This window comes from Cimex lectularius, unplaced genomic scaffold (assembly GCF_000648675.2).
Source record: "Cimex lectularius strain Harlan isolate CLEC.00 unplaced genomic scaffold, Clec_2.1 scaffold111, whole genome shotgun sequence".
NCBI classification, from domain to species: domain Eukaryota; kingdom Metazoa; phylum Arthropoda; class Insecta; order Hemiptera; family Cimicidae; genus Cimex; species Cimex lectularius.
The window spans coordinates 1,252,619-1,264,945 of NW_019392681.1; the positions used below are offsets into that span (position 1 = coordinate 1,252,619).

Here is a 12,327-nt window from a genome sequence, read left to right on the forward strand (position 1 = left end):
TCAATTTTTTTTTTTTGTATTTGTATATTATTGTAGAAAAATTATGTACAATTTGTATATTCAAGTGTAAATACAATTTGTTTATTAAAACAATAAATTTAACTTTTGAACAGTATTATGGCTATTTTTGTAAATGATACTGTAAATAATGGCTCTTTGCGAATATTGCAAAAATTAAATTTGCAACAACTTCAAGCTGTAAATACAAGTGACAATAAAAAATAATTTATTAAAATAACATGGGATTCAGTTACACCTATAGCATCTCTGCCAATAGTAACATTTTATCATAATGCACTTTTAATAAAATGTACAGGGGGATAGAACAAAGGCATCAACGACGTAATTCTTAACAATAGGATTAAATTTAAACTAAAAGACATGAAAAAAAAATAAATTACAATTACAAGAAGTTAAGTGCATGGTTGTATTTTATTGAAATGTCTTATAGTCATTAGCATTTCTATTCCAAGTAAATACTTTGCGTGAATGCTCAAGGTAGGCACAATTAACTTCGCTCAGTGCTAATAATTTTGTACAATAAAAAACGAGATCAAATTAAAATTTTTCACGGAATTAAAATTATTTTTTCAGCATGGGAATAGAGTTTGCGATATCACAGATTGGCCAAAAAAGAATACTTATAAACGCGTTTTTCTTCCTGAAATAGAATCCCAATTGTAAAAAAGAAAAATATTTTCACAACTCTTATACACAATATATAAAAAATTTGACAATTTTTTAACGACAGGAACTACATAATAGATATAATATATTTATGTACAGGAATTCATTTAAGAAGAATGTGAAATAAACACAGTCTAGATGGACCGATTCTTCATTCTTCAAGCATTCAGAATTCTTCAATGACCCAAATGATGGCAAAGTAGAAATCTGTAAATAAATAAATTTTATTAATAAAATAGGTAAAACATAAGTAATCAAATAGGTCAGCAATATTAACTTGTTAAAAAAATTTATTACACTTATTTGTTATTTACAACTACAAATATTGGGTTGTCCGGAAAATAATGCAGGATTTTGGTATTAAACAAAAAAAAAGAAACTAGTTACTTTAAAGCAATGTTCTTTAATCAAAATAATNTGTTGACATTCATACAAATGAGTAATCCTGTAAACGTAAACAGAATATTTTATATAGATTTTTTTTAATGAAAACTTAAAATCCTGCATTATTTTCCAGACAACCCGATATTATATTAAATATTTTCTATATATGGTGAATTTGTCATTTGAGTGGACTAGAAGTTGCCCAGTAACGACAACACTCCTTCACACTGAAATCTCGTCATCAATCACTGAGAAGGTTTCTGGCCCGATTTTGCTTCAATCGTCTTGGAGAATTTTTTTTTTTTTTTTGTATGGAAGGAAGTGATAACTGTCATGCTAGTTAGATTATTGTCAATGCTCAGTGATTGATGAAATTTTTTATCGTGGGTTTTGATGAGGTCATGTACAAACGGGATGTGTAGATCATTATGAATAGTATGATTTGAATCATAAAAAGAAACATTTATAATTTGATGGGGAATTTCAGACTGACTTTATTGGAGCACTGGAATTCTTGGTTGAGCCTGCACTTCACAATTGTACGTCCAGAGAGGTCTTATCGTTATTTTGTAAATTAAAAGTTTGTTTTTTAATTTTGATCATGAGTCAAGTAGTCTTTTTAATGATTATAATGGCGGTTTGTTTTTTGTCTTTTCAGTTGCTTTATATGAAAATTTCAGGATAACGCACAAGGTCAGTGGTGAGCAATGAGGTTCCATTTATACTCACTGGAGAACAGATACTTTTATGCAGAGTAAAATTTATCTGCATGTTATTTAATGGCCTTATGAACTTGCGTATTAGCCTGAGTACAATGTTGATTGTTTCATCATATATGATGGGAGGAGGAAGGGTAGTGTGAAAAAAGGGCAAGGGGTGTCGGTGGGAAATGAACCCCATGCGGAATCTACAAGCCGAGAGTCATCATGTTAACAACTCGGCTCCCGCGGTCCCCTGTATGCTTTTCATCATGTTTATTTATATTCTCCATTTAGTGATCCATACTGTTAATTTAGGTGTGGTTGTAAGTATTGAGTGTTTATCCAAATTATGTGTAAGAATATTTAGAAGGTATACTGCAAATAGAAATGGATCAAGTATGCTTCCCTGAGGAACACCCACTCTAATACGTAACTACGTGAAAATTAAGTTCTCTGGTGGATTCGGCCAAATAAATCAGTCAAATATGATCCCACTATGAGATAGTACAATTGAGGGAGGATGTTCTTCAATTTCCAAAGAAAGCTTGAGTGCTAGAATTGATCAAAGGCCAGTTCTACATCAAGAAGCAGTGACGTTTTGTTCAAGGGAAGAAGCGATATTGTCAACAATATGTGCAACTGTTGAGTTGATGAGTGAAATGGGCATAATCCAAACTGATAATCAAAAATAAATAATATTAGTATTTTCAATTATCGGCAATAATCGTCAGAGAAAGGATTTTTCTAGAATTTTGGCGAGGATATATAGATAGGAGAGTAATGGGCCGATAGCAACTAGGAAGATCAGAAGGCTTATTTATCATTTTTATTATTAAGATTAATATTTGATTCCCTAATTTCGTGGTCCGCTTGACCAATTAATACATTACAATTAATTAAGGTTTTTAGTTGAGATGAAAAAAAGTCAATGGCACGAGCGGGATTCGAACCCACGATCTTTGGCTACATACGCCGCTGCCCTACAACTTGAGCTATCGTGATCTCGATCCACTCAGACACCAACTTCCCATCTCAACCCCACCTTTTGAATTTTCCCTCCTTTTTGCCGAGAGGATCGAGGTCACGATAGCTCAAGTAGTAGAGCAGCGGCGTATCTAGCCGAAGATCGTGGGTTCGAATCCCGCTCGTGCCATTGACTTTTTTTCATCTAAACTAAAAACCTTAATTAATTGTAATGTATTAATTGGTCAAGCGAGGTAGTGGGAGGTAGTTGTTTAAAAGTTTATCTTATATCTGAAGTAGTAAATGCTTTAGGAAGAATAACTTTAAAATATTTAAATAATTACATCTTTTTTAAGTTGCCTCTGAATGAACCTCTTCTACGTGTTTTGCCCATTGTGGCTGTGCCACAAAGTCTTTCTCGCATCTCAGGCAGAAATAGTCTCTTTTGAAATGGACCTTTTCTTCATGCTCTGCTATCTCGTACCTTGGCATCCACAGGCCACATTCCATACATACCGTTTTTCTTTCCTTTTTTCTCGCAGCCCTGGGGGAAAAAAAGAGTCGCAAATTAAACATTTATTGTTTCACTATGGAAAATCTAGTATCTCACTTTTCCTCGGGTGTGAGATCGAGGTTTTTTCGTTTTTCAGGTGCCGATGGGGTAGTAGAGATTTCACCCGGTGTCCTTGGAGTATGCGCGAGGGATTGAACATTTTGAATCATTAGGTTTAAACCACTGCTGTCTGACTCATCCTTGTTAGATACACCATTTTGTAAAGAACTGCGTGTTGCATTAGCTGTCGATCCAACTTCACCATTCTTAACTGGGGTTATCTATAGACAAATAATATCTAATAAATAGAAATTCTCTTTAAATATTACAAATAAAACTTACAGTGACTGATTCAGGTAGTTCGCACATGAGATGAGGGATTTGGCTTTGAGCGTTAACAGACATTTGTTTAAATTGGAAAAACGATGTGAGCTTTCCCAAGCAAATGTAGCATATGTGTTTCGGCAAATTATCATTTTCCAGAACCTTGAAGTAAAATTTTAAGAATTAAAAATATAAAAATATTACCAGTAATAATTACTAATTAATTAAATTCAGATTATGGTGTAAAGGTCATTAATTAACTGATCTACAAAAAAATAACATTTCCAAACATTAATATTAGAACCTATTTCCTGATTAATCTTTTATTATTTATTAACTTATATTTGTATAATGTATAAAGGCCAAAAATATTGTGTTTTCTCTATGGTTAATGAATTAATGCTTAAATATTTTATTTCAAAATTAAAAACAGACCTAATTAAAACAGTTTTTACATAAATATTTATCATAAATTGCCAAAAAATAAAGGTACATTATTAAATAGAAACAATTAAGTGATATACAAATTAAGTTTGTATTAAATAATTGTTTAATTTTTTTTTTTAATGTTCCTTTACAGTAAGTTATTCAAAGATCGTGAGATGCGGTCTGGTGCGACGTAGGTTTTAGAAAAACATTTTCTTTATCGTGCCAATGTTTTGACCTTTATTGAGATCATCTCTGGGGCTCAAAGTGTTTTCCTTGTAGATGTGTCATTCTTGTGTGTCGTGTTGTCACTAAACACCACACACTTTACAGTAAGTTTGAAGTTCATAATACCAACTTTAATTTTTTTAACATACTACCAAAATGTATTAACCACCCAAGCAACCATTGGATTTGTTGTCACCGACTCCTCAGCAGACAAAATATATATATTTTTTTTAATATAACTAAAAATGAAAAATAAAATGTATTTTGGGACTTAAAAGTTCTCTTGAATGATTAATTATGAATACAATGTATTTACAAAGATTTAAGCTTGACTTTTTTTTTTTTTTGGAAAAATATATACATACAAAATGAAAATAGACTACTATGAAGAATAAATTAAAAATTGAAATTAAGAATCTCCATTGCCAAGAAGTAAGGACAAAATGTAATCAAAGATAGGGATTTAAAGATGGAAATAGATAGGGGTTGGTGGATAGAGTGAGAAATCAAATTCCACCGGTTGGAGGCAGAAATAAGGAAACTGAATGCAGTATTCCTTATATATGTGGATAGAGATCAGAAGAATAGGAGTGAATTTGAAAGTGTGTTTGACGGTAAGACCATACATGTTGGCATGTGAATGGTAATGGAAGGGTATAACCACTTCGTCGGTGAACAGATCAGTCTTCAGTTTTAATATTATAACACTATTGTCATGCGTCACTTAGGCCGAAAACACGCCAGATTAGTCAAAACAGCCTGCGGCTGATCCAAGCTGTTTGCAGCGAGCCAAGATGACCATTTTTGTACAGGTTTGAATGGGGATAAACCGCACCGGCCAAGTCAAATGTTTTGTTTGTGTCAGTCTGCTCCACGCACAACCAGTTATTGCGTGGTGTTGTTACATGAGTCCCAGTTTCTTTCCAAACGTTACCAAACAAAGGTAGCATATGACATCTTTCAAGAAATGACTGGCTGCTGCAAATGACAACATTGTGGCCCCAATAATTCATTTTCTGAAGTCCCAAAAAAACCAAAGACAGAAAACCATACGTTGACTTTTTTTAAAGTTTAATTCTAGACGTAGATAAATTATAATAGGAGAGGAAACAAAAATTTAAACAGTTTTAAATTAACTATATAGGCAATAGAAGAACGTGAAATATACGATGTGACCCTTTCAAATAGTCAAATGAATAGCACCATTTCATCAAAATCCATGCAGCTAAATAATGTTGGTGCGAGCACATCAAAATATTTTGGGTTTAAGAATATGTAATTTTGTGATTTGTCACATAATCAGACCTTACACTAATAAGAGGTTTCACTACCACAGTTCAAAAATGATTAAACATGTTTTGTCATGACTGCAGAGTGGTTTAAAGTTGTTTCAACCATATTCAGCCACAATAAAATTTTATTTTGGTTTTCTTCAACCAACTTGAATAATCCTGTTGATTTTAGACCTTCAACAATTCATACCGACGCAAAGTCCTGTGAAATTTAGTCTTTCGCCAAACATAATTGGCCAATTAAACTAACAATAGTGAACAATTTAATAAGATTTTTTTTGAAAATTTCAAGAATACTAGAAAAAAGGGAGCAAAGAGAAATGACAAAGCATCAAATTTATTAACAAAAAGACATTTTTTTGCAAACGTTTATAACCCGTTCTTATAACAAATTCTTGCAAATCAACCTGAACTTCACGTCATTATCAATGAGAAACGGCAGACCCGATTAAACAAAACTTTTGCAGATCTCACCATAATTTATCACAGATAATAAATCTTGGTTATTACAATTCCACATATCAAACAAAATGCCGCATGTTTTTATAAAGAAAAGTTGATGTACTTTGTAATTTGTATAAGTACCTACATTAACAAAAACTGGCTTAACTCAAATGAGATTACTAGTACATTATATACAGTACAGTAGTAGTACATGAATTTCCTTTTATGCGACTTTATCACTTATACTGATGCAGCATATTTGATTAGTTATGATTCAACCACACCAGGACACGTTTGACTTTTTGAAAGATGACTGATCAGCAGTTCAAACTTGATAAGATAAAACATTTATCTTATAAGAAAAAAGGACTATATTTTAACTGAAATACTTTGGACACTTTAAGATGACTGGTAATTCGGTATAACAGTAATTTCAATAAAAACAATACAAATCTAATTAACGGCTATAGGGAAAATTTGTTGATCATGATCAGATTCAAACTGAAGTAAGATGATAAAAGATTATGTTTTAATATTTCATAATGTAATACAGGCAAAGAAAATACGACATTATATGTTAGCACTTCTGAGGGTTTCACTTTCAAAGCAGCACTTTTCACTTCATAACTGAATTTATTAGACAATTACACTTCTGATTTAAAAAATCTGTAATTTCAATTTAAAAAAAAAATTATGGAAGTAAAAAGATAAATAACAAGACAATAGTTTACTTAACTTATTATTCATTCTGATAAATATATGTAAATATTTAAAAATTAGTATTTATTTTTTTTTCATTTTATGTGTGGTATTTAGTAACTGTTAATTAATGATTATTTTTTGATTGTGAGATGCAGTCTGGTGTGACGTAGGTTTAGAAAAACATTTTCTTTATCAATCGAATGTTTCGATCTTTATTGAGATTATCTTCAGGACCTGGGATTTATAATCAGTGTATAACTTAAACAATGTTTATAAATCACAGGCCCTGAAAATGATCTTAATAAAGATCAAAACGTTGGCACGATAAAGAAAATGTTTTTTTAAGACCTACGTCACACCAGAATGCATCTCACGATCTCCACATAATCATTAACGAACAGTCACTAAACATCACACATTTCTACACGAGAAGAGCGAAGAACATGAGATTCTACGTATGGGCACCAAGCAAAGAGTATTCTGAAGGACATCAACAATGAGAAGAAACTTGCATCGGCTATCAGAGAACTTTTTTGTTGAAATACAGGCAATACAAGGCCCTGAAGATGATCTCAATGAAGACTGAAACATTGGCACGATAAAGAAAATGTTTTTCTAAAATCTAAATCACACCAGACCGCATCTCACAATCTCCAATAATTTTATTTTATTTTTGTATGTATTTTTGTACATACAAAATATCTGTAGTAGTGAATCCAGTTTGGAATAATAGTGGAATAATTTGGAAAAATAATGTGTTGAAATCATGATTTATAAGTCCTATATTTCAACCCATAATTTCCCAGAATACGTTGTGTATGCAGAGCAATAAATAATACATGCAAAGCAAAAAGACAATGCATATCATAATAGCAATAATTTTTTTTTTAAATCACACAACAACAGTTTACTTATTAATCATTTTGATAAATATATGCACATATTTAAGAACTTGTGTTTATACAAATGCAGGAAAATATTAAATTCACTAATTGTGTGGTCCGCTTGACCATTCAATATTCAATATATTACAATTAATTATGATTATTTCTAGATAAAATGTACAGTTAGTACTCTTAATGTTTTTATGAAACTATTAATCATTTAATCATAATTTATTAGGGTACGTTGCATATGCAAAACAAATTAAGGCAAAGCAAATGCACAATAGAAGTTAGCACCCGGTGGGCATCACTTTTAAAGCAGCACTTTTTACTTCATAACCGAATTTATTAGACAATTACACTTTTTCATTAAAAAAATAACTGTAGTTCCAATAAAAACGTTTTTTTAATGGACCGAAAGCAAAATATAAATTAATGTTAAGTATATTGTGTATGCATAGCAAGCGAAAGACAGTGTATGTTAATCTTACAACAGTAGTTCATTTCACAGCAGCACTTTTCATTTTATTAATTTATTCGACAATAACACTTTTTATTAAATTATTAAACAAAAAGTTGAATCAGAATTGACAATAGTTTCCTTAACTTTTCTGAATGAATGAATATCTTAACTAAAATGCAGTTAGTATGTAAACCTTATTTGTATATATTGATTTCGTAATTTATTAGGGTATGTTGTGTGCAAAAGAAAGAAACAGCAAATATGCCTGCAGAAATTAGCTCCTGAGGATATCTTTTCAACTTTTGATTTCATAGGTTAATTTTTATTATAATTAATTAGGGTTTTTAGTTGAGATAAAAAAGTCAATGGCACGAGCGGGATTCGAACCCACAATCTTCGGCTAGATACTCCGCTGCTGTACCACTTGAGCTATCGTGACCTTGATCCACTCGGACACCAACTTCCCATCTCAACCGCACCTTTTGTATTTTCCCTCCTTTTTGCCATTTTTCAAGTGGTAAAGCAGCGGCGTATCAAGCCAAAGATCATGGGTTCGAATCCCGCTCATGCCATTGACTTTTTTATCTCAACTAAAAACCTTAATTAATTATAATATATTAATTGGTCAAGCGGACCACGAAATTAGTGAAGTTAATTTTATGTTGGACAATTACACCTTTTATTAAAAATAACTGTAGATTCAACTAAAAAATTGGCTCAACATAAAAGGTAAATGAATGTAAATGATAACATACATATGTTAACACCCTGTGGGTCACACTTTTCAATTCATAACTTGGACAATGTCACTTTTTATTAAAAATTAATGTTGTTTTATTTTTTATTTAAAAATATTTTATTTGATGATCATATGCACAATTAAATGCACCAAATATCGCATTTACATTTAATTGTTTACCAACAAATACATTATAATTTCCTACATATAAACACCAGTTCTTAAATATCCCACTTATAATAGTAGTACACTAATACAGTCTACACCTTATAAACAGGACTAACAAACAACAATAATTATTCACAATGGCGCTATGACAGTGACTTCATTTTATTGAGTTTAGTTTTATTTGTTTATTCCAACAATGTGTCAGTCAAGTGAACCGAATACAATGAATATCTGCGTCATCGGGACAAAACTGGAAGGTCAAAATCCACCTTTTTGGGATTGCAATTTTAAAATTTTCCCCTTAGATATAAATCCAATTTTTATAGAACCTTTTTTTTTTCTTTTTTATGTGCCCACCAAATTCAATGCAGTTGTCCTTGTCAAATAATATTTTTATTTATTTAATTACATCCTGACATTCTGGTACTTTTAACCCATTATGCAACAAAACTTATAATTGTTTATATTTTGTATTAAAAAAAGACATATTATCATCATCATATGTAGCTAGTGATTAGAGTTAATTTAAGAACAATTGATTTATACAAAGAAAAATTGTGATAAAGAAATTAATTCTAGAACTTATATGCCATGAGATTATAACTTATATGAGACCGTCAACCTGGCTAAGTGTTTATTTATTTGATTGAAATCCACTTAAAAGTATACTTGTTTACTTTGAAAATCTTACATGTCACATGATTGTAACTTATATGAGAATGTTGTTCTTTCTAAGTGTATATTTATGTATAATGTTACACTCTCGGATTCGGAGGCAGAAGCTATTTTAATGTAGAAGCGTAACTGATACCTTCTTGACTTAAAAATTCATATAGTTTGTCTAAGCCTAAAAACTTTCTAGAATATTTACTTATTTCATTTTGCCAAAATTTGACAACAGGTGTGTCCATGATATATGTCTTACTTTTGATTAGCGTTAATTTAAGAACAATTGAGAAAAATATATATTAAGAGATTAATTTGAGAAAATTGAATTTAAGAACTTATGTGCCGTGATATTGTAACTTTTATGAGGTGCATATAACACTAAGTGTTTACTTATTTGGTGGGAAAAGTGTATTTGTTGACTTTGAATGTGTCCCGGGATTGTAAATTATATGAAATCCTCGTCCTGACTACGTCTATATTTATATTGCTATTAACTCGAATTCCGAGGAATAAACTAATTTGATGGAGAAGCTTAACTATTTCCTTCTGGAATCAAACACTTTCCTTCTTGACTAAAAAAATAAAGTCTGTCAGGCCTAAAGACTTGCTGGAATATTAAGTTATCTCATTTTGCCACTATTTGACTTATCCAGTTTTGTCCCGATGGTGCATGTCTGTTGTATATTACTTACGAATAGTACAAATTTGTAATTTACACTTCTTATTAATAAAGACGTATTATTATGTATGACTTTCGATTAAAATTAATTTAAAAACAAATTGAATTATAGAGGTTAATTCTAGAACTTATATGCCATGAGATTTAGATATAACTTATATGAGACCCTCATTCATGCTAAATGTATTCTTTTTTCCGTTCGGAGTTCGAGACAGAAGCTAATTTTACGTAGAACCTACAACTGTTCCCTTCTCGACTTACTTAATCTGCCAGGTCTGCGGGAATAGCACTTATCTCGTTTTTACCAAAATTTGACTAACCCAGTTTTTCCTAATAGTGCAGATAAGACCGCTGTATATTCTTTTTCAATAGTACATATTCTCTGTTTACAGTTATATTAATAAAGACATATTACTTAATGTACCTGACTCTGTATTAGTGTTTATTTAAGAACAATTGATTTATGCAAGGAACTGAAATCAAGAAATTAATTTTAGAAAGTTTACTTTGAAGAATTTATGTTATGAGATTATAACTTATATGAGACTGTCGTCCTGGCCAAGTGTTTATTTATTTGATAGAAATTTATTTAAAAATGAATTTGTTTACGTTCATGATGTTATATGCCACGTGATTATAACTTATATGAGATCCTCGTTCTTTCTAAGTGTATATTCATAATGTTACTCACTCGGATTCCGAGGCAGAAGCTAATTTGATGGAGAAGCTGTAACTGTTCCCCCAGAAAGCTGAAAATCGGGACACTGAATTCGGTTTGGGCACAGACCCTGCACAGAACCTTTTTCGTCGTGTACATCACGTCAACCATTCCCAAATCTGGTTTAAAAAAAACGCTATTTAAAAAGAGTAAAATAAAATAATTGAAAAATAACAAAAAAAGAGAAAGTAGGCAGGTTATTGGTGAACAAACTCGCACGATCGGAACGAGGGCTATTTACGACTTTAAATTACTTACGATTCTGTCGTAGATGACGTCAATAAGTTGTCAGTTTTGTCGATAAACACGAATTTAAATGGAAAAGGGTTGAGAAAAGTCCAGTAACGGAGAGACGAACGTTGTTTGGAGCGAGGAAGGAGAGAAAATGGCCCCACGGCAGCTTTAAGAGAGGAGGCCATCATATATGCCGTTATATGCTCGCCTTTCGGCTCGATCGGCACTGCTTCTACAGTCGCCATCTGTAAAATTGTGATCCGGATGTCTTATATGCTAACCTGGCCCATGGGGGAGTCTACATCTACTGCTAGCCGGCCTGTCTCGATATGCAAGATGTCGATCGGCGAGGGAATATAATTCGTGTGACGGAACCACGGCGCAAGGCCGTTTCGTGTGAACCGGCTGGAGACTCGCTCGCCATCTCCATTAGCTTTTTAGTTCAACTACGATCCACGCCCAGTATTGATTCGAGAATAGAAACGTTGCGCATTATTTCCTCCCCTCTACGTCTCTTGTTTTCTACAAAAAGCCCGATCCCCGTCGCCAGCACCAATTCTATCATTTTATTTATCGGTCTCCACTTTCCACTTTCTAGCCTTTATTCAATTCTCTCCCACCTCCATCCTATATGTTATTGACTTAATGCCCTGGAATTATTCTTCAAATAATCTCCTATTGTCGTACAGTATCACACCAAAGAATAATTGTGCATCTGCATTACTTTTATAATTTGAATATATGTACCTTATTTATTTTTTTACATACATTACGCTTTAATAAGCTATTACTGATATTTTTAAATGCTTAAAATAACATTACATATAATTAAATTTTAATTAAATAATTATGTAAAATCACAAATACAAAAAAATATGTTAATTAATATAACACGCAATACATTCTTTAATAAACTAATAATGATATTTTTAAATACATATAATTTCACTAAATAATTAAGTAAAATCCCAAATACAAATAGCTAAAGNTATGTTGAAAGTGTCAGTGAGATTATGCTGCTTTTTGAGATTACATATAATTAAATTTTAATTAAATAATTACGTAAAAT

General features: G+C 31.5%; 1 protein-coding gene across 2 annotated transcripts; it reads right to left on the bottom strand.

Annotated features, from left to right (window-relative positions):
• Nucleotides 1-8: 8 nt before the first annotated feature.
• Nucleotides 9-11,533, bottom strand: LOC106668648. 2 transcript variants are annotated; one of them, XM_024225636.1, is made up of 6 exons: nt 11,283-11,533; nt 10,998-11,160; nt 3,631-3,774; nt 3,346-3,569; nt 3,080-3,279; nt 9-894 (listed from the first exon to the last, which is right to left on the bottom strand). In XM_024225636.1, exons 1-5 carry the CDS (start codon nt 11,501-11,503, stop codon nt 3,087-3,089), a joined length of 945 nt encoding a protein of 314 aa, XP_024081404.1. In that variant the 5' UTR covers nt 11,504-11,533; the 3' UTR covers nt 9-894; nt 3,080-3,086. The 2 variants fall into 2 exon arrangements, 1 of the variants encoding a protein (XP_024081404.1); XR_002909996.1 differs by lacking the exons at nt 10,998-11,160; nt 11,283-11,533 and adding an exon at nt 6,148-6,295.
• Nucleotides 11,534-12,327: the final 794 nt, after the last annotated feature.